Source organism: Zonotrichia leucophrys, chromosome 1 (genome assembly GCF_028769735.1).
Source record: "Zonotrichia leucophrys gambelii isolate GWCS_2022_RI chromosome 1, RI_Zleu_2.0, whole genome shotgun sequence".
Taxonomy (NCBI): Eukaryota; Metazoa; Chordata; class Aves; order Passeriformes; family Passerellidae; genus Zonotrichia; species Zonotrichia leucophrys.
Genome location: NC_088169.1, coordinates 81,710,881 through 81,734,744, shown reverse-complemented (window position 1 = coordinate 81,734,744; position 23,864 = coordinate 81,710,881). Strand labels below are relative to the sequence as shown.

Below are 23,864 nucleotides of genomic sequence, written 5' to 3'. Positions count from 1 at the left end.
ATGATTCAAAAGAAAACAAATTCTGGTACCACTTTGTAACAACTCACAGTTCATTTGTTTGAGTAGACACAAATATCACACAAATCCAGGGAAGCTGGACCTTCTTAAAGTTGGGCTATCCTGAGGTACACATTCCACATGGTGTCCCCATGCTCTTCAGGGAAATACTTATGTCAAATTGTGACTGAGCAAATGACTTCACATATTTCCTCACCATCTTTCTTAGAATTTAAAAATATCCAACATATTCAATTAAATTCATTGCAACAAATGGTGCTAAATTATTCTTGTTAAGAATGACAACAATGAGGAAAAGAAAAGGAAAAGATCTCTTTGCAATATTTAGATATTGTTATTGATGTTGTCAAGTCACATATTTATTTTTGGCAGGTCACACATCACTCACTAATCACAGACATTTTTATACAAGAAACTGATTGGAATGGGGTAGAATACAGTCCACTGCATCTGACCACCTTTAAACGAAAAACAAATACTTTTAAAGAAGTCTGAGATGTCTTTTAAAAATAATTTGGCCAGAAAAATTCAGACTTAACACCTTTCTTCAAAATTCAGCTATTTGTTAAAATAGAAACATTTAGCAGAAGACAGCCTTCCTCATGCTAAAAATGCTCTGAAAATAAATTTCCATCTGAAATTTTCCTAGGTTTCTGCCAGTTTGTGCCTGAGTTCTACTAGCTCACAGTGCCCTTCCTTAAAGTCTGATTCAGAAGAATTTGTAAATTTGTGTCTCCAGAAACAGACACAGACTGCTGTGTAGGTGGCTGTCCTGCCTGCTTTTGGGGAGAATGCTGAATTTACAGGTTTGCAAATAGAATGAAGAAAAAAAACAGGTTTGAAATTGCAGAAATTTTTGGAAATGTCAAAATATTTTGACCAATGAGTTTAAATTTTTCAACCCGTTTCTACTAGGAAGTTATTGATTTCCTTTTTGTTCACATTAGTGGGAGGAGACAATTTAAATGAGTATATAGTATAAAAATTTTCCCTCTAATCATATGTTTATATGGAACCATAACAATGATGTTTAAAACCTTCCAATAATGTGGACATAATGGGTTATCTCAAACAATACCAGAGCAAAAGCAGTGAATAAGGCAGAAAATACATCAAAATATAGGAAATACATATACTTTGGATAATATCATACTTGCTGTTCTTCCTCTGAAAATTCAGTAGGCAGAAACAGAAAAATCCCCACTTCAAGACTGTTTCCACTAATGTGCATTTCTATGGATGCATGTGTCGTAGAGAAATTTGTCTTATATTTCGTAGATGTATGTATACATATTAATGCATGCTGCCAACAAAATAAGCTTTGTTTAAATTCAATTTGTCTTAGAGCAGCACAGTATGGATTGATAGCTTAGTGTGTTATGCAAGTGGAAAGATTTCATTTAGAATATATGTAAGCAGGTTTTTTAACAATTCTGATTTAAAAAAATCTCAGATGCATCAGTACAATATTACTGATATTGTTTTAGCTTTCTTAATGGAAGAACTAAGTCTGCTATGATTGTTTATAGGTCAACCAAGCACATACACTTAAAGTCCCACATAAAGAGAGAAACAGGATGTGGTCGACATCATGGTCTACAAACATAAAGGTCTGATAATTTTTTTTCAGTAATAATAATTTTAAATGGTACAGACAAAAATGCAAATTAATACAGGAAGCTTTTGCACCTGAAAGCTCACATCTCTAACTTGAAATGCCATAAAAAAATGCACATTTAAAAAAATCCTCTATTTTTGCAAAATAAGCACAGGAATCAAGAAATGTAAAACTAGGAGTATGAGACCTTTGCTCTGCAGCAAAGTCTGCACATACCCACTATGTGCTGTTATTATCTCTGCTATTAAACAGTTTGACAAATGTCAGTGTTACCTTCCTGGTGAGTCGCCATTCTCATCAAACAAGATCATGTCCCCAGAGACCCCGGTAAAGTTAGTCTTCATGAGGGATTCCAGGAGTTTCCGACCATCTATGGGCTTCATGGCATCACAGAGGCCCACGTAGCCTGGGCACAAGGACAGCTGCATGTTGTGGAGCCCATAGGCCATGGAGTATATTGCATTGATTACAAAGCCCATCTTGGAGTCCTGAACATGCTGGGTCCTCAGAGTCATCTGGCCTGTCAGGGAGCAAGCAGAGGGTTTAGTGAATTGGGCTGGGATACAGCCAGATCTAGATGTCTAGATGATATATTTCTGTCTGCAGCTCATCAGCTCACCTCACGTATGTTGGTTTTAAAGTGCTGCTCTTTTAGATGCATTTTTAAAACATGCACTATAACATAATATATTAGGGAACCCAGAAACTTCTCTGCACCTGCAGAAACTTCTTCAAACCTTCAGAAATATTAGTTGAAGTGTAAATGCTAATAAGAGGTTTATTCCCTAGAAACCTTATAAAAAACGTTCCCCTTGTGGAAAATCAGTGAACTCTGTTGCCCAGAGAAGCTGCCAATGCCCCATCTGCGGCAGAGTTCAAGGCCAGGCTGGGTGGGGGCTCTCAGCAGCCTGGTTTGGTGGAAGGTGTTCTTGCTCATGGCAGAGGAATTGAGGAATTGTATTATCTTTAAGGTCTCTTTCAAGCCATTGTATAATTCTATGAAAACATTTTTGTTTCAGAGACATGGAGCTAATCCTGTGCAAACAGAATGACCTATGCACCATCCCTTTTCTGTACCAAAAGTTCCCCCAAAAATTTCTTCTAAGTCTCTTGCTCTTCTCGCTTTACCCAGTGAGGATAACAATGCAATACAGATGAACACATTAAAATATCTGTGAAGGGTTTGACAGTGTGGGTTAGGCAATGACTCTGTTTAGCCAGAATTGGTGAAATTTGTTTTTTTTTTGCTTTCAAAACATGATGTTTGCATTTCTATTCTCTATTTATGCTTCTGTAAAATGCACAGAGAAAAGAAATTCAGCAGCATCTTGAATATCTTTATTTTTTATATCACACTGTTACTACTAACACAGATTTCCTCTGTTGACAGCACCAGGCAAACTAAGGAAGGGTGGGTTGGAGATTTTCTTTCCAGCTGCACTCTGGCCACAAGATCTTTAATACTGGGGAAGTGAGAAGAGTCAGAGATAATACAACTGCATCAATGGTGCTGGATATTTATCTGACACCTAGAAACATTTGCCTCTGGAGACAGGACAAACAAAAAGCTCTATTAGAACATTTGCTCTGCTTTTATCAGCCAAGTGGTGACCCTAGGAGCTAGGGGGTCCCTTGTGTGGGCAGCCCAGAGTAAAGGGAGTGTAAATAACCTGTCCACTCCATGAGAGTCTGCCTGCCACAGAGGTATTAGTGAGGGGCAGGGGTGGTGCTCACACCTGCCCATCTGAGCTGCAGAGGCAGCACAGTCTGAGACGTATTTTATGCCATGAGAAGATTGAGGCACACACAATATTTTTCTTCAAAGAAATGCAGGCTAATATATGACTCTCAGGGTGGCACTCATCTAGTTTAACAACATCCATCCAGAAGACAAGAACCCATTCTGATGGGTAGGCACCTTTATTGGAAAAGGGCAAGAATCTCCAGCTGGTGATCAATTCTGACATAAAGCAGCTATGACTGCATACAAGCACACCTTTTCAGTGGTGAACAATGACATCACCCCACAGTTCTAATCACTAAAATCTATTGCGGCACTGGAAACTCCAGGAAGGGTAATAAAACACATAGTTGGAACTGAAAAACATTGTGTAGAGGTCAGAAAGTAAATGAGAGAACTGAAAGATTCCTTTCCCCCCTCTATTTTATGTGGAAGCTGGCACCACCATTTCCAGTCAACCTGAGGAACAGTGATTATTAACATTTTGGAAGGCTAAACAATACCAACTTGAAGTATGTTAATGAAAAAAATAAACTTGGAAAAACACACAGTGCTGCTCATTTGTTCTGTTTTACCAAGGTATTTCTTTTCCCTAATTAAAAATTATAGGCATAAAAACTGCAACAGTGGAGTACATGTAAAACCCATATTAATTGAAATTAAGTGGAAAATTGGACAAGCACATTACACTGCAATACATAAAACTTGTTTTAACCAATTATTCATCCACAAAATTAGCACCTTACACACCATGCAGTTAATTACAGTAGCCATTAGAATGAATCAGATTTGCATTGGCAATATGATTTATCATAAAACAATATTTCAGCTGTTTTATTTTATATGATTGCTTAAAAATCTAATAACTTGCTTCTTAATTCTTGCTCTCCACTGGGCTTTGTGCTTCAATTTTATGAAATTATTGTTCTGATTTTCTTTAAACACTGAACCTCATTCCGTTCACCTGATGATTTATAATGAGGCTGCTTAGCTCTTCCTAGAAGCTGCTGGCAATTGTCAATGGAGTTGTGAGGGATTTAGCTGCTGTGAGAATTTTAATATACTTCCTGCAGCTGCAGAACACATTCACCTGAGAAGTTAATTGTCTCACTTGGCCATACAGGGACAAATTCAACCTGCCAAGGTCAGTTTATAGTACCACAAGATTCTGTATTTAAGGGAATATCACAAAAACTAAGACGAAAGAATTTTTTTTCTCTTTTTATTATATTATAATAAAGCCTTAAAAAATGCCAGCATTGAAAAACCCAATCAAAACCAAATCTAAAAGTTACTTTCCATCCATCTTACAAAGTATTTTGGCATGCCAGACTTGAAGCATATGAGTAACCCTTACCCCAGTAACCCTAGCAGTGGTTTTAAGGGAAGGTCAAATACACAAGCTAAAAGTTAGTCTCTCACTCAACAACAAAAACAAAATAGTAAAAATATTTTAAAACTATCTCTGCAACAATTATACTTTAGGTAGCCTTAAACACATTGTTCACTCAAGAGTTCTTGCATATTGCTCCTGCTGGAACTCTAGAACATGTTCTTGTCCTTATCACTCATCCATGAGTGCTGTCTTCAGTCAAGAACCTTTCCTGACACAAGGTCATGACATGGAAAGGCGGCACGGATTAATTTAATGGGAATGACAGTGTTTGGAATATATCAACCTATTTATAAATCTATGCTGAAGTTTTTAAAAGGGCACACAATGATAGGACAAAGTGGAATGGCTTTAAAAGAAAAGAGGTCAAGTTTAGAGGAAGAAATTGAAGGTGGTAAGTCACAGGAACAAGTTGCCCAGATTAGCTGTGAATGCTTCATCCCTGGAAGTGTTCAAGCCAGTCTGGATGGGGTTTTGGTCTAGTGGAAAATGTCCCTGCCCATGGCAGCGGAATAAAAACTACTTGATCTTTATGGTCTTTCCTTTCCAGTCCAAGCCATTATATTCCATGATTCTATTGTATGATTAACTACATGGAGATGGCCCAGCACTAAACTCCTCATCAAAATTTGTTCTTTTCTGTTGTCAAGTCTCCAAAGCACACAAATATGTAGATGATGAAAAAGAAACATGTTCTTTCACCGAGAAAGTGATTCCAACTAGCAACGGTTCATTTCTTGGATCTACTTAGAAACAATTAGTGTACTTATGGGCAGTGATCCAAGAAAGCACTTATGGATGCTGTTAGTCCCTGTGGATGGTGAGCCAGTTCTGGACTGCTTCCCACACTCCAGAGCTACTCCAGCAGCTCCCAGAACTGGTCGTCCTGGCTACCAGAGACTAATAAAATAGTTCTTCTAGGAATGATCCTCTTCTTTCAAATATGGAAAAAAAACCAAACAAAACCTGCATCTTTGCAGCAAATTCTGAAATGTGGCTACTGCTTCTAGTACTGAGCATGAAATAAGCATTCTTTAATAGATTTCATTATATTACATATTTTTGATGTAAAACTTCATTCCTCTTTTTTCCAGATTTTTACCCTCAAGGAAGATGAAATACTAATTTTTTTGCTTGTCAGATTGTTATACTACAAAGCCTCATCAAGCAAGGATGTTGAAGAGTACAAAATTACTATGGTTAATATGTTATTTCTGCTTTTTAACTTTTCCAAAGATGACAATACTTTGCATTTTAAAGAATTAATAAAGAGTAAAAGGAAGAGTGAAAATACTTAACATTCCAGGCAATCCCTCAACCCCTCATTTCATTCCCTGAGGAGAAATAGGAGAAAAAATACAAGACACAATATGGGAGAATATTTTTTTCAAAGTGCAGAGGAATATGCTTGCTTTCCCAGTTCAGTTTAGCACTGAAATGAAGGGAAATTCTTAGTTATTATTATTATTATTATTATTAATAATAACAATTTAAAAATTCTCAGTGATCAAAAGGTTGTTTATTACAAAGTCATAAGAGGCATTATGGTGAAAACCACAGGCATATCTTACAGCCTCCAAATATTTAATAATATTTCTCCATGATTATATCACAATTTAGTTTCTACACAATTTCCATAAATATGCCATTAAAATATTCAGTGATTCTTTGTGATAAGTTTTGTTTTGAGGGACAAGAGGCTGACAGAGATGAGTTTTAGTTTTGCTGGCAAATGTGTCCCAATTTCACATTCTGCTCACTGTACTTGAAGTCCATCAACCAATGTGTTTTCCTTTATTTTCTTTCCTTTGCTTTAGTGAATTCCTTAAGAAAAATCAGGACAACAGTAATCTTTCCAAACAAAACCATGGTAGTGTCTGTCTTCTGCAGGATCTAGTGTGTGGCTTCTTATCTCTGTCAGCAGTCCATGTTGTCCCTGTTGTGCTCCTTGGGAACGAGCGTAAATTTCCCTGGATCTGTATGCTTTGGATGACATGCCACCAAGTCAGTCATCCCAGAAACATGTACTGAAGAAATGTGTGGTGTCTTGTAAAACAGAGGAAAGGCTGTACACAAGAACCATATTGTTCATATCGAGCTAAATTGTCCTTGTTTAAAGACATAGAGAAATACCTGATTTTGGAACCTTTTCCAGAGTCTATTATCAGAGCTTTCTAGCAAAGCAATGTGAAATGATAAAGTAACTTTCAGTTCTGTATAATTTGTAAGGTTCTGGGTGTATTTTTCTACTAAAAAATCAATTGTAGTAGTTTATTTTTTTTTTCCTATTTTAATTTATTACAGGCTCTTGGAGTGAAGAAAAGAGGCATTTTTTTTGCTCTGTGGGAAATTTCATGCAGTTCAAATATCCTTTTTCACTGGGAAATGTAATTTTGATGCTGAGGCAAAACACATAGCATAAAAGTGAAACAATGTGAAGGTAAATTAAAAGCTTGAATCAAAGCTTTTCAGTGTTACTGAGATAAGAAAACAAAGAAATGACCCATTTTAATGCTGCTAGGGAACATTTTTGAAATTTGACAAGGAAGTACTTTTCCAGTGTAATTCCCTCACCCAATGCTTTTGACCAATTCTAACTCACTCTTCCTAAATGAAAGCCAGTATCAGCACTGTTACATTTTACATGCTGAGTAGCGCCAAAATGTTGAGAATGACCGACAGACCAAATTCAATGTATTGACATCCAGAGGTGACTTTGAAAAGCTTTTTTCAGAGTACTTATCTCACTTTGGTGTTTTACATCTATTTAAACCTGCACAGCAACTGCTATCTCAGAGCACTCACAAATCTGCTGAGAGCTGAACCTTCAGCCCTGAGTGCCCACAAGACAGTGGCAGTCTGGCTTCTCTTGTCAAGTTCAGTATGATCAGCAAAAAAGAGTATCAGCCACAAGTAGTCCTAGGAGAAGGTAAGTAGATACCTATTTCTCCATATAATTTTCTTAACAGTGCTATTATTTCTCTACACAATTCAGTTTCTTTGGTCACAAATTGCAACAAAGCTCAACTGCTACAGGTGCAAAAGTACATTAAATGGTGGCATAAAACTCTCTGTACTTGCAAACATGCCTATATGAATTATTTTAATCTATATAGAAAGTGGAGCTGCTGAGAGAAAAGAATGGCAAATTGAAACATCCAATATGAAATGTATATATTCTGAATAAATTTAGTTATAAATTAATTTTTAAGGCTAGAGAGACATGATCCAGATAATTACCAAGGCTCAGAAAGGCAGTTGGAAAAGGAATTGCAATATAAAGAGTTCATATCAAGAGTATCATCACATACATCTGATATATTGAAGGAAGAAATCAGGGAACATAAAGGGAAGGAAAAACAAATGTAGTTTTGTAGTCAGACTTTGGAGGAGCTTGATGAATTCTTTAACAACAATGAGAAGATTCAAGATATTAAAGTGTTCGAGTTATTGTTGTGTTAAATTCAGGATTAATTAATTAATTAGGATTAGGATTAATTAATTAATTAATTATTATTAGGATAATAAATTAGTATTAATTAATCAAAAAGGCTTTCAAAAATATAAACCAGAGCACATAGCAGTTTTTAGTGTCACACTGCTTCTTTCTCTGAATCAAAAAAAATAGCAACACGTCTGTGTGGGCTCCTGGCTCAGATTATATCAGGCTGCTAGAAAATTCAGATCTGGACTTATGCCTTACAGTTGATTTGCCTTTGGAAATTTCTGGATCTGACCCAGCATCACTGTAAAAGTAGTAATAACCGTGTTTGAGTTCCAGGTCAGAAACGTGGAGCATAAAAATAAGGGCTGGACCATAATTTGGCTTGCCAGTGCCCAAGCATGAATATCAAACTCAATGACACACAGGATTTATTCAGGAGAATTAAAATGCTTTCCAAATCACTGTTTAAGAAACAGAAATTAATTTTAACTGTGCTCTGCTTTTATTTGCTGTCTAAAAATAAAAGTATAGGAATGTTAAGTCTGAGGAATATGATGTTTAAATGTGACACATTGCTTAAAATATGGAAAATACCTTTCCATTCTGATAGCATTTATGTTTTGTTGGCTGAGTTTTGATTAAACCAATTTTGGCATTAGAGCCTACATTTAATCAACAGATTTGCATGTTGCAGTACAAAAGACTAGTCAGTCATGTTTTATTCCTTCATTCTATCTGGAAATCCAAAGGGACATTTGTTAAACCAAATTTCTGTTTATCTGAAACCATGGAATTTCTGTCTGTTCCTTTGTACTCATTAAAAATGGCTGGAACTGGATGAGATTCAACAAACAGGTAGGTATTTTTTGCACTTTCATTTTATGTGCACATTTGTACCTGTGGCAGAAAAACTTTTCTTGTATTCATCGCAAATTTCCCTAATCTCCCTTTCTGCAAATAAACTCATTTATTCTTAATCCTCTTCTAAATTGCTTGGAGATACATTGGTCATCCTTCTTTTATAAGAAATTTTACACCCTCGGATAAAGCACTTTTATCTCAGAGAAGACACATGGTTAATTAATGAATGGATTTTGGGATATTTGCACCTTTCTATGATACACTCAGAAAGCTCTGCAAATCACTGCCAATCTCCTTTTCATGGGAGCTATAACCAGGACACCTGTACATCACTGTGTGCTCTTCTTCCCTATAAACCCTATCTCTGGGTCCTTGCTCCCAGCCATGGCAGACATAAGCTGCTTTCCTCACTTTCAGTGCCCTCTATGTCTTGTTTGTGGCTGACCTCTGTCTGTGATAACCCAGCCCCCATAGTTTCCCTTTGTTTTCTACTTCACTGCTTTGAACTGAAGTATTTAATGTCAGGATCCTGCTGTAAGTACCTGCACGAGTGACCTATCACCTTCCTCCAGATTCTTTTCCCACTGTTCCTTTACATGAAACTGCTATTATTTTCTTAAGTCTGTAGCCTCTGCCAATCAAAGTAAGATACTGCAGATAATCCAAGTAAGATACTTCAACAGCATCAGCCTCTATTTATTTACTCTTTATTGTCTATGACTTAGATCACAGATACTTGGGATGTGTATTCTGGTATTGCTCTGTGTTTGAGTATCACCATAAATAATGCTGTTCCATCCATGCCTCCAGCTTTTGCACAGAGTGGGAAAAATAATATCACTTAAGATTGTAGGCAAAATAAATAATTTAAAAGACTGGTAAATGTAATAAATATGCTTCTGTTCCTGGTGTCTTTGAGGACTTGCCTTTTTCCAGTACTGTTCATTGAGCCAGAGTTTCACTGCATAATTATGTTGGGTTTTGCTTCTGCTTGGTGTTAAGATGCATTTTTTAAAACACCCTCACCAGGATGAAAAGGTACTAGGAATTCTGTCTAAGAGAAAGCAATCGCATAAATGTCTCATCTTCAAAGGTCTAAAGGCAATCAATACCAAGGGATTAGATTAGCCTTTTGAGACCTGAACCTGGCCACTGAGTGGAGTGAGTTACTCATCTGGATCAGCCAGCACAACTATTTATTAACTTCTTTGAATTATGGTCTTAGATATTAAAAAAAATCTCTGACTGGTGCTAGAGGTGAAACCAACCCCAAATCTTGTAAAATCCCTAGTGTTTGGAGGCCATTAAATGTCTCCTTTTACACATGCATTTTAAATTCTTTGTTCTGACTTGTTCTTCAGAGATGGCTTGTAGCAACTTTCCTGTGTAATGGAACTGATTACACTGAAAATCAAGTCAGATAAGTCCGTGAACTTCTCACTTTCTGTGGTGCTCCAGCTGGGCAGAAAATCAATGTTCTTAGCAGCAACAGCAGTGACACACATTTGGATTAGGCAAGTATGTTCTAATCTGCAAATGAAAAATGAGCTGGATGCTGAAATTTTCATCTCAGTATGAACTAAGTCTATGTGTAGGAATGGAAACTTTTTAGTCCTTAATAGAAAAGAATGGAAAAAACCACTTTATTGTTTTTTGGATTCTCTTTGTTCGGATGATTTCATAATTTGATTATGCATATCATACTGAATCATGTATTAATTAATAACAATACCTTCCCTGAAAATGTCTATGAATAGTTTATGCTAAAAAGTGAAAAAAATACTCACAAGTAACTGGAGATGGTTACAATTGTTCATGGCTTCATGTATTTTCTGTCACAGGGTTAAATGTAGCCTAATATTCTACTAGGCAGGATTCATCAAAGCAAATGAAGAGATTCTAACAGCTAAATTCATAGCTGGTACATAGGTGAAGTGAGTTATTACTTAGATTTCAGCTATATCTTCCAGTGTTTATTTTCTTATTGAATAAACTTGACTATACTGTTAACCATTCTTTATGTTTTTGTGACAACACAACTGGATTACAGAGAGCAATTAACTTTGTTTCCCACTAATTTAATGGTTACTGCCTTTTATATAGACATATTCATTTAATAATGACTTTGTCTATTAACATCAGCTCTAAGCTTATCTTTTTATCTTTATTCCAAGAAGTAAGGAATTGCTTGACTTTTGATGTTGAAAATAGGTTTTGATTTCTCTCCAGCATTTCTCAATGAACTCAATCTCATTATTTGTAATCGTAAGAAACACCTGTAGCTTAATTTTTTAGTGTGTTTGGGGTTTTCAATTTTTTTTTTTTTTTAATTCAGCTTCTGGAAAACACCATATCTTTAGTTAAATAAAATAAAGGACATAGTCCTGTTTTCTTACCTGGTGAAATCAGAACCAAAGCTAATTCCTCATCATGCAGAAACTCTTAGGACAGACTGTGAAACATTTATGACCACTGAGGGCAAGTATCATCTTTATAATTATGAAGTCTGTTCTGAGGGAATTTAGGACTCACAACTTTGAGTCTTCAAAATAAATAGCAATATAGGAATTGAAAAGACATAATTTTCAAATTCGTATGGGTGATAGGAAACGAGGCAGAAACAACAACTACCATGCCAATTTCAAATATGCACAGTAATTTTGACCTTCAAGTTGCAACATCAAATGTGTCATTCTTGCAATTCTCAGTGAATACATTTATGTCTTTCTTGCTGGTTAATCCACAGGAAATTCTGCAACTACAATTAATGTTTTTGCCCTACAGCAACAAGAGAGAATTAAAGCTTTTATAATCTGGTTTTAATTATTTTACTGTATGCATCATGGTCCAGCCCATGCCATGTTTTATTAAAATAAAACAGAAGAAAAGGAAATTAGAGCTATTTATTTGGAGAAAAACCTTCTTTTCTATTCATGATTTGCAAACCAGAAGATTTGGATTTTTGCATCTTTTTTGTGTCTTTGACATTCTTAGGTTTTAGGAGCCTATTTGAGCTGTGGTTCTTTGTGGGAAATCTTCCAGCCATGAGTGCTATTCACACCAAACAACTCATGATTAATGATTGTCTTTTATCCATGACTGGTGAATTCATGTATAAAATAATATCTCCCTGCACCCCCATGATAATTTTTCTGTGGTGGTGAATTTTATTTTAGATGCTATAAAAGACTCTTTCGGCACTTACATTTCATATTTCCGAATCTTTCACATAAAACATAAATTAGATTCTCACATTGTTGGTAAAAGGTAAGTTAAAAAAGAAGCCAAAAAATTGAAGTCAAATTGAAATGTTTTTACATGGCACACTGATGGAAACCAGGTATTTATTACCCTGCATCCAGCTATGCCCACTGCATTGACATCTCAGGAAACAGGTCTATATTATCATGGGGAAATCAATGAAGTTTGCTGCTCAATATGCAGTAGCTGTCAATAGTGCAAATAAAACCTGTCTCAAACTGTGTTGGAAGGGTAACAGAGCAAAAATAATGAGGAAAGGTGAATAGAGTGCATAAGGTGTACACTGAGATTTTGGGATTCCTACATTCAATTTACATCTCTCTCACAAACTTCCTCTGAGACCTTGTCCAAATCAAAAGAAAGACTTTAAGATCATTAAGTGGGATTTGGGTAGGAATTTGTGTTGTGTAAATCCAAGACTCTGATCCTTTAAGATATTTCTTGGTCTCATGGGTGTGTGGAAGATATTCACATTTTTACAAGGGAAGAACCCTTGGGGTTTAGAGCTGTGGTTGGACTAATGCCCAGCACAGCACCACATTATCCCCACAACTGCCAGAATACCAGAATACTAATGCAATGGTATTAGTGACTTCTCAAGTGTCAGAAATAGTTAACAATTTGCCCAGAGAATTACAGAGAAGGAGAAGGGTCTTGTGAAACAGTCCTCCTTGCCTCAAAGGAGCGACTCTGGGCCCAAACAAAGGATCATTTCCAGGTAGTCTGGAGTCTTCTTGCTGAGGCACTGAGTTGTTGGTTCCTGCCATGTCTCTTGCCATTTGACTGGTGCCACAGGTCCCCATACTCTTTGGACTGCAAGACATGGGTGCCAGTTCACAGCCTAGACAGCATTAGGACTGCTTGGCATCTCATGAAATAAAGAGCAATTAACAGAAGTAATAAAAAAAACACAAAACAAACCTACAAAATCCCAGAAAAATGTACACATCTCTCTATAGTGCAGAAATGACAATATGAGGGAGTTTTTGCTAAAATTAGTACAATTGAATGAAAATAATCAGCCCAAAATGGCATATCCTGAAATGGCCCATGGCTGAAAGAAAACCTAATGACACCTTTCAAATCACCTTTTTTCTGAAGTTCATAAATAATCATCACTGCCATAAGGGTTTCTGATAACTTTTAGTATATCAGCTCTCTCATTGCGTTTGTGAACCAAAGCAATATGATCAGCTTCTTTTTCTGAAAAGGTACATTTTGTACCTTTTGCACCTCTGCACATTTGCACCTCTGAAAAGGTGCTGCTTTGCGCTGCAGCATTTTTGAAAGTGTTTGCATGCCTATGGAGGTGGAGTAGCATCAAGTTTTTCAAATAAAGAGACCAGTTAGTTTCTGAAGCTCTATCTGTTTCTTTAGAAACCTGAATATTTATAATTGTGCTTTGTATAACTTTGAAAACCACAAGCATTGCAATTACGGCTTCTTTTCCTTCCAATCCAACTCACTGTTTCATCAGATCATGCTGCATCAGACCAGACCTTCACTCACATTGTTTCACTCAGCAGAATTAGTAAATTCACTTACTTGTGCAGGTCTTGTTGTATTTAGGGTTCTCTTGGGGAAACCCTTCCAACCGGCACTGGAACCTGTGCTGCCAAAACTCCTGAAACCACGGGTTCCGATGGTTGGTTTCTGGCCGGAGCTGTAGGTAGTAATCATCAAACCATTTCACATCTGGGGACTGCAGCTTGATCGTTATCCCACCGACAGCTTCGTTCTGGTACCCTTCTGTCACGTCGTACCTGTCTGCCCAGCCGTCACTGCAGGGGTAAAGGAGAGGAACACCACATTGGTCATCCAAGGGAATAAGGAAAGAGCTTCCTTAGCATTGAACATCAGAGCCTAAGAGCACACACACTAGCAGTTGTCGTTCTGAGTGGAGTCTTGTAAAGGACCTGTTATTCTTCCAGAGGAAAAATTCAGTATTTTACTTACATTTGCTTGACATCAGCACCTTCTACTTAAATTATCTATTCCAAATCTTCCACGTAGGGTAATTGAAACAATGTTAAAAGTCACAGATCCTGAAATCTGCTGTGTATAAGTGTATCTCTTCATCAATTAACCTCATTGAGGGGAGAAAACCTTGGGTTCAGCATTTCCCTGACATAGGGTTGATGCTACTCTTACCTGGGAGGATGTGACTTTGAGGACAGGACCTCTCACTGTGCAAAGGGAAGGACTGTACTGCAGACCATGTCCCTACTTCCTGATGGAGCACAGCATAAGGAGCCAGAAGCAAGCCTCAAATGGGCTGGCACTGCTCCAGCAGAAACACCAGCACAGAGACAACATGACATTGCATCTGAAACAATTAATTCTCTCTGCAGACATGGCTAATGAAGCTGGGCAGAGCATTATGCAGATCCAGGTGTTGCTCCTATTTCTGTGTTGCTTGTGGCTGGAGCTTTATGGAGTTGTGTGATACTGTACTGCACACAGAATTTTAATCCCCTTCTGGTAACCTTTCATCTTGCAACACACAAACCATAAGGAGACAGAAGCAACTGAAAACCCCACTCAAACAAAATGTCACAAACATTCAGGGTAATTGCCCTCTCCCCATTTCACAATGGATTCTTCTGGAAGTACTGCCATTTATGAAGTTTCACTCAATCCTAAAAATGTACATATCTCATTAGAACAATTTCAGATTTCTTCTCTTTTATCATGAACATGATATTTCAGTTTTTCAAAGCTCAGAGACTTGGAGAAGAATCTAAGATTAGCATTTGCCCCTCCTCTTAAAAGTCACTGATGTTCAATATAGACAGTACCTTTAAATCCTAAAAGTTGTGTAATTGAAGGATGAAAAATAAGCTCAACTTGTCTTATTTTAAATCTTCATGATTTGTTTAAAGCTATCCCTTCTGTAAGTTAGTCATACTTTAAGTGATGTAGGTGACCTTTATGTGTGTGGATCTGTTCTCTTTTGATCATTCGCTGCCTGTCTTAAACTTTTCTTCTGTACTGCAGAGCAGGCAGGAATCCTGCTGCAGACACCTGGTCCCCAGTGCATTCCTTAAGCTGTGCATTCAGCTGTCCACACAGAGCAAACACACCCTCAGAGAGTGACTCCTGCACAAGACACTCTTTCAGCAGAGCCTGCACTCTTGGCTATGTCTTCCTAGCACAGCTGCAATGTCAGCTAGTAGCAGCTTCACCAGGGGGAAAAAATATCCAGTGTCTGGAATTGAAATGAAAGAACCATTAAACATGCTTCAGATTTCAAATGCACTGATTTACTCAGCACAGAAGAGTAAAACATGCATTCACAAAAGGAGAAAGATGAGCATTGCTGTTTAGCTTGAGTATAACACTTGGAAAATTTACCTTCCAGTTTAGGGATTAACACAGCTGTTAATGTTCCCAACTGCACTCAAGAGGCTCAGTAAGACAAACAGCCCCCACTTCCACCAGGAATGTTTACTGGACAGAGTTAAAACCCACTAGGGGTAGTTTTGTGATAAAAGCCACAGAAGGTGTTTTAAATTTATGACTGATTTAACCTTTCCTTTAAAAGATTCATCTTGTTCTTTGGCAAGTTTTTAAAGCAGTTTTATCCACCCTCATGAAACCTGACAAGTTTTTAATGCAGGAAGTAATAGGCTTGGTAGTGTGGGATTTTTTTTCTTAAACGGGGTAGAATTTGAAAGAATTAAAGCCATGCTGTCAGTATCCCAGCCTTATGAGTTGTCTCATACAAACTAAACAAAACAAAACCCAAAAAAAACCAGAAAAAAAGCCTGTTTTCTTGTAATTAATTTCTTTATCATTTTCAAAGGAGTAGGTTTGTAGATCTAATCCAGGAGGGTGCTATAAAATTTACAGAATTACTTTATGATTGGCTATCCCTCTAAGAAGATTTGCAACAGAGATACCATTTTATACCTTTAAATTATTAAAAAAGATGAAAATGGCAACTTTTTAATGACAATTACATAACCTTCCTTCTCAACTTTTCTGCAAGAGAGCTTTTTAATTCAACAGAGCTGCTTCTCATTCAAATAAGTATTTCAGCTTAGCTTCTTGAACAAAAGGTGTTTATGAATATTCTATAAAACCTATTCAAAGTACATATTGTACAGACAACAATGTAGAGATAACAAAGCCTCAGATGGACAATGTGGAAAAGCAAATGTTAAACTACTATTCCAAAATTGGTGAAAGTGGAGTATTCTACAGGGTAGAATGACTATTTAAAAATCTAGTTGTTTGTTTCAGAGGTGAAGGGTGAACCAAAAAGTCAGATGATCTAGAAAACAGGCTTGATTGAATTAGCTGAAGATTTATAGCCTAAAGAACCAAACACAATACTAGGGAAGACATGTGCTATTTGTCTTCAGGTACATCAAAAGCATCAACTAAAAGATCACAAGTTGTTTATCACATCGAGATAAGCATCCAGGACTTAAACTGAAAAGAGAATGACTCAGACACCAGGAAATTTTCCTCACAGCAAAGAGAATGAGGAACTAGAATAGCTTGAAGTGAAGACTCTTAGGGGTGTCAGAGAGCAAAACAGGCAAGCATCCATCTGATACAAATGTCCCTGCCTTGGTGAAGGGATGGCAGTAGGCTATCTGACTTCTTGACATCGACTATGCATTAGTAGTTTTTGAGATTTGACATATGTCTGGGAATGATGATTCTGTAAAACCCAGCAGGTTAGACAAAAGATTCAGAGAAATTTAAAACAATAACTCTCCATCACAGCTCCCCCAGCTTCTTGTAGTGTTTTGCCTTAGTTATTTTTTTCATTATTGTATTTTTTCTCTCTCTGTAGTTGCTACGGGAAGCAACAAGGAAGAGAAATTTATTTAGGCTGAATGATGTGTTAAGATATACACACAGCTAATTCCAATGATGCAGTCAGGGGAGGCAGGAGTGTACACTGGGTTAAAATAACTCTTAATGAAAATGAAACTGTTTTATCTCTCTTTTGTTGAGTGAAAGGAAGGCTTTACATCTAATCCCCAAATAACACTGTCTCAGTATAATTAAGATAATCCTTTGAGGTTTAAAAACAGAAAAGAAATTCTATGTTCCCTAATTTAGACATTTTGTTTTAAAGTCTGAAGTAAACACAGGTCTGGCAGTTTAAGGCCACTTTCTCAGTTTTGAATATCCATAGCACCAATTCTGTAATATTGGCCCTATATGTAAGACTTGTGACTTCCATAGCCCAAATGACCTTTGTCATGGGAAATGAAACTCCAAAACCAATGAGTCAATGATATTTAAACAACTACAAAATGATTTGCCCAAACTGACATGCCAACACACTAAATAGACATAGATTTAATTTTTACATATTACAAGTCTTTTACACTTGTTTAAAACATTTCTTAAATGACAATTATAGGGTTTATAATATTGATTTCAGTGAAAGTTTTCAGATTCTTGAGAAGCCTTTCAAGGAAGTGGGGAAATTCTGCTGCTTTTTAGGGACAGCTGGACTAAAAATGTTTCAAACTGGAAAATCCAATGCTGATAAAGAGATTAAATAAATATTATAATTGACTGTTTTTCCATTCAGTACCACAATATCCTTCAAGGACAACTTCAGGTTTAAGTACTCCAGAGCACTGCCAATGCTTGTGGTTTTGCTTCATTCCATGCAGTACCTTGGCAGAGTTGGAACTTTGCTGTTCTGGGAATCGAATAATAGAAAAAAATATACAACCTTTGATCTGAAGACCATTAACTATAGTCTGCTTCAAAATTTAGCAAGAACATATACTGGATAATACAAGACGGGCAGAACAAAGAGGTACACTGTGTAAATTGATAGTCCATGAAACTACTGCAACCGTTTTCAGTCACTATTTTGTGACCATTTGACAATCAACTCCTTTTAGTTTAATTGTACTAGTAAATTAAGCAACAGTGAGTTGCAAATATCATTTTTTTACTATTGGAGATATTTTTCTTTCTTTTCTTTAAAGCCACTCACTTTAAAAAAAAAAAAAAAAGGTTGTCATTGATAAGCTATCAAGGTATCAGGTATATACTATCAAGATCTATCAGGTATTATTAGGAATATATTATCAAGATATAAAGACTTTTTGGGAACTAACTAACTAACTAGGATGGTGCAGTTGTCTGCTCTAGGCTGCTGCCAGTCCAAGGTGGGAGCAGGCAGCAGGGAGAGGTCTAATGCTCAGCCAGCTACATCTGCAATCTGGTGGATGTCCAGGACACCAGCTGGAGGTGATGTTCCTGCAGAAGATCCTCCCCATGCTACCTTGTGCCTTGTCTTTTTACTGCAGTTCTTTAGAGCATATAAAGCTGCAGAGATGTCTCATGGTTTGGTCCATTAAGTGGACCAAAAAAATTTTCTTTCACTAGACTGAAAGAAAGTTTTCAGCTCTTGGCTCTGGACAAATTATGATCAGTAAAACGTGAGTTAGTACCAGTGAGCTGGCAAACATAGCTTTAGGATTCCTGTGAAAATCACCTGGAAAATTCAGCACACATTCTAAACCTCTATTTCTAAGATTAGACAAAATACTAAGAGACACAGCTCTACAAAAAAAATAGATTCCCTTTTGCGAACTCTTCCACTTATTTTTCTATGTTGAAAATGCAGCAGGGTCTTGGAATGAGTTGAGCTGATTTCTTTTTCTCTGAAGTCCCTTTCAAGCTATAGCTAACATTATTACAGTTAATGAGTGCATTCATTAGGCTGTAGACTGGTGTCTTTTTTGTTATGCAAAAATCTGTTTATAGGCAGGCCACATGATAATGATGGAAACTGCTGTTCTGCCCACATCTATAATCACTCTCCTGCCAAAAATCTGACCAATAGCAGTTGAAAATATATTTCTCCACCTGTGTAGGAGTTTTTTTGTCTAAGTGGCTTTAAAATTAATTTCACTGTATTTCTCTGCTATTCCAAGTTTTTTTCCATATATTTTAAAAGCTCTAAATGTATTAAACAGTCCTCACACTCTTCTCAAAGCACTATGGGTCTTGCAAAGGTAAATTTGTTTGGTTAATACTGAGGGAAGGGTGGCATTGCTTTTGCTGAGCAGCTGTAAACTGATGCATTTAGATGAGCTCATTTTATAATAACTGTGCATGCAATGAATTCTTGTTTTGCTGCCTGGCTTTTTTTAGATTGCAGTTAGTCTTTTTTTTTTTCCTTCCTTTTCATGCATATTATAAAAATAAATAAATTTAAGGGTAATTCAAAGGAAAGAAATTACTTGATTATTTTTAGGCAGTTTGGCCCACAGTTTTCTACAATGTGATAGCTAGAAGTAGCTGCGCAGTGAATTTGGCTGATACCTTACACAGGGGATTACTGGTACTAATTACTTGCTGAGTATCCAAACTTCCCCAAGCTGAGAAAGGTTGTGATGGCAACTTGAGGGATGGTAGCCTATAGCAACATCTAATTTGCATGAAAACGGAGAGTTTTGCAGCTGTGTTCATCTCTAGTTCAGAGCTGCAAAGTAATTCAGCCTGACTGTATTCGGGTGCACAAAAAAATACACTTTCCAATGTGTGATTCCTATTTCTTTACACTTGCCAGGTGTCAAAGCTGACCATTTTAACTGAAGTTATATCTGTACATATGTCACATGAGATGCCCCCTAAATTGAGGGGAAATTTGCCTGAAACTCCTGAAAACACCAAGAACACTCAAATTGTGCAGAATGCTTTCTTGATTCTCAAATAATTCTTTCATGAGGAGAAGGAAAATATTTTACATATTTCCAAGAAGAAAGGCATTTTGGATGGCTAGAAAATTTGCTTTTCTTGGGATCAAATGCAAAGTTGCACTACAATGGAAGTCCCTTACCTTTTTTTGCTACGTTCACACTAAGTCAATTATTTGTAAAGGCTTTGATGTTTGTCTAGACTAATTAGACCCAGTTTTATCCAACTTTCCTCTGACAAGCTGATTTCTAAATTTGCTGTCACTCAGGGTGTTACTCTTCCTGAAGTGCCCAGCTGGTCCTTGTCTCTACAGACTCAGTGCTACCTTGGGATGCTCTGATAATGCTGACAGTGTCATGGACGTGACTTGGGTGCTGCTGTCAGTGAGAATCAAAATGAGAGCTCTGTGGGCTAAAGATGAGAGGGCAGGGATGGAGTGTCTTGTGATCTGAATAGACATAGGGATGTCCTATCCCAAGCTAATGCTTGTTCACATTCCAAGCAGGCAGCTCCCATGCTGTGTCCAGTGTCCTGGCTATAGTTACCCAGGAGAAACTGATAAGCCTTTAATAAGGGGCAGGGAGGGAGGAGAAAGCAAACTTTTCATGACATGTTGCAAAAAAAGTTGTGGGAAGCACTTTTCTTCCAATTTTGCTTTAGCTAAGGATGGTTAAAAGAAAGTAAAACCAAACGAAGGGATGTGCCCTGTAGGAAAACTTAAACTTTCTTTGGGAACTGACCATCAGACATCCGGACTGCTTCTTCACTGTTGTTTTACAGGATAAAAAGATTACTTCATATCCTTGAAGTGTATTTTCCAAATATTGCAGCAGCTTTTCTTTTCAACAATGTTAATAATGCTGTTGAGTCATATCTAAAATTCACTCTAAGCTCCTCAAACTGTAAACCTCTCCTAGTGACAGCCTAAAAGCCACCACTTACATAATGTCAGCAATAGCAGAAAAAAAGGAAAGGAAAAAGAATGGTTCATGTCTAAAGCACTTCAATTTCATATGTATTTTTACTGTGAAAATACTGATTTTTATCTCCTCCAGAATCCCAAACTTCTGAATAGCTTCAGGGCACTAGAAAGTCATATCCATTTCTGTATTATGTAATCTACAAAGGGTATATAAACAAATATCAAAAATGTCATGAACGGAAATCAGGGCTTGGCAGAAATGATAAGCAAATACCTACTGTCTTCAAATGCTGTCACAAAGCTATTTTCTACACATCCCATGCCCCTGGAATGGAAACACCTCTAAATGACCCTAATGCTCCAAGATCCTCAGTTTGTTCTGCTGCAGAATAGATATATAAACCAGTGCTGCATTTCTACTCATGATTGGTCCCATTGATTCAGAGGATTTTTCATTGCATCAAGTCTACCAGGACTATTCTATAGTCCTATAAAGCCTATTCTGAATCAGAGTTATCTTATGATAGTAATTTACTGAGGCTGCCAGTGATGGAATGATTCCCCATTAGACATCCAACCGCTACTTTTAGGGACATGCAACAACAATCTTTAAGATAAACTCAAACATAGACATATGAATGAACAGATAACTGTGACAGCCTTAGTACTTTAAAAATATTCCAGAAATGGGGAAAAAATGGTTTAAGGGAAGCCATTTACTTGACAGAAAATACAACACATATAATCATATGATTTATATATATATTTTTTTTCTTTGAGTATATATTTAAAGGATTTTCACCCTGAAAAGATGCACGCAATAATCAGCATGCAATAATCTCTTATGTCTGTGTGCCAGCTATTAAGTGTTTTTTTTAACATTTAACAGTTCATTTAACAGTTACTAAACTATGCTATGAAATATAATTCAAAACAACACTTGACATGTTGCCTCTTGTTGTTGCAGAATAACACTTTTAGTAATAAATAATATACTTAATGTATAAAAAAGGAACAGTATGATTAAATCAGTATAAACTAATATATCTAGGTACTTTATAGAGAAGTAAACATTAAAAAATGAGTTTAAAAGTTAGCCAACACAAAATAAAATTTAAAGAAGCATATTTCATATTTCAGTAGCTACTCTTAATAGCAATGCATATGTTAACACTATACATTACTATTTTGGAGAGAATTTGTTTATGAATAATAAGAAACTTTAGGATGAACTTTGAACATGGAACAGAAAGGTAAGGATGGTATGTTAACAATATTATTTAGGAGCTTTTTTAAAACCATGCCTACCTAGACCAGAATGCACTGGTCTAATAGTACAGAGGCAAGCAGAATATTAGTTTCTAAAGAGTCTTAAATCTCCAGACTTTGGTGTATACTGTAGTAGATCTAGAGGGGCTAATATAAAATTTCTAGCTGAACAATGAATAGCAAATTCTGCATGTGCAAAGATTTTAAAATGACAAATATTATGTGGGCTTTTTCAGAGAAAGAGTAGATCATTTCAAGCCCATAAATGCACTAATTAGCACACAGTTAATAAAAAATACAAATAAAATAATATCCACAGTCTCCCAGGGAGTTAGTAATTTCAATAATTTTTTTAACATCCTGTCCAGCAAATGGAGGCAAATACGGCAAAGGAAACCAAGCTAGTGAAAATATACTGAAATTCTCTTCCTGCTTAAATCAGCTGAAGTTTTGCCACTGACATCATCCAGGACTGCCTCTTGCTCAGATCAAGACATATCCCTCTAATTCAGTGCCTGCCCTCAGACAATATAATGCATGGTGACTGGCTCATCCCATCCAATCATATTGGTATTATCCATGGATATAGAGAGAATTGAATTATAGAGCAGCTTTATAAGCCCTTCATCTTCTAAAGCTCAATTCAGAATAATTCAGGCGTCACAGTCTACAAACATGACATTCTCCTAGTCAACTATTTGAGGAGGAATCATGACTGTCAGGAAAAGAACATCACTAGACAAAATTGCCTTCAGAGGAAGAAAATGTGTCAAAGACCTTGCAGTCTGACTGCCTCTGCTCTACAGCGCCCAAAGCCACCTTCTTCTTGAAAAGAGTGGTTCATATTGAATGTGCTGACACTTCAGAGCTATGATGCAATATGTACATCACAAGGTTTGAGAAGTCTGTTCAAGGAATTCGTCATTGCAGCAAATCACAAATCTTTTACAATAATCAGAGATCAGGAATATATTTACATCTTAGTGGCGCAAACTAATCTGAAACCAGAGTGACATGCATTGTTTTATTTCTTTAAGTAATTGGGTCTCTTTGAAAAACCTGATCTAGTGGAAGGTGGTTCTTCAAACCCAAGCCATTCTATGATTTTATGATTTCTATTGTTGAAGCATTTTTTATTTCTCATTTCTACAGGTTTAGAACAATCATTTTCAAAAGCAAATGCACATCTATGCACTCAACTAATTTTATACCAATTACCTGAGGTGCCCAGAGCTCAGAGTTTGACATTTTAAATAAATGACCATAACTCCCACAATGAGGGATCAATTTCTGTGTTGCCATCCACACAGACAAGATAGAACTTGCTTTACTGTGCTCAAACCAAATCTCATGAAACCCAACAATCTCCCCCTAATGGAGTTCAGTAAAAAAATTTTATATGTAGTCAAGGCCCAGAAGAAGAATTTGAATAAGTTTAGCAAACAACAGCTCACATGTTCTACCATTTTAATGGGTGAGGATTTATGTCAGTGACATGAAACAACATAAGTCTGATTTGAAGTAGTCTTTAGGATCATTTCAATTTGGGTGAAGGTAAGACTGTAAATCATAACACCTGTTTACAATACCACTTTCCAAACAAGTACAGGAAACCTTAAAAATTCACAGCCAGTGACTTCTTTACCA

General features: G+C 36.6%; 1 protein-coding gene across 10 annotated transcripts in view; it reads right to left on the bottom strand.

Annotated features, from left to right (window-relative positions):
- The window catches only part of GRM5 (glutamate metabotropic receptor 5), a 244,548-nt gene that overhangs the window by 48,161 nt on the left and 172,523 nt on the right, over window positions 1-23,864 (bottom strand). For all 10 annotated transcript variants that reach the window (XM_064719218.1, XM_064719227.1, XM_064719256.1 and 7 more), the window contains 2 exons: window positions 13,883-14,118; window positions 1,910-2,156 (listed from right to left, as the gene is read on the bottom strand). In XM_064719218.1, the coding sequence (XP_064575288.1) occupies window positions 1,910-2,156; window positions 13,883-14,118 (483 nt within the window). The remainder of the gene's footprint in view (window positions 1-1,909; window positions 2,157-13,882; window positions 14,119-23,864) is intronic.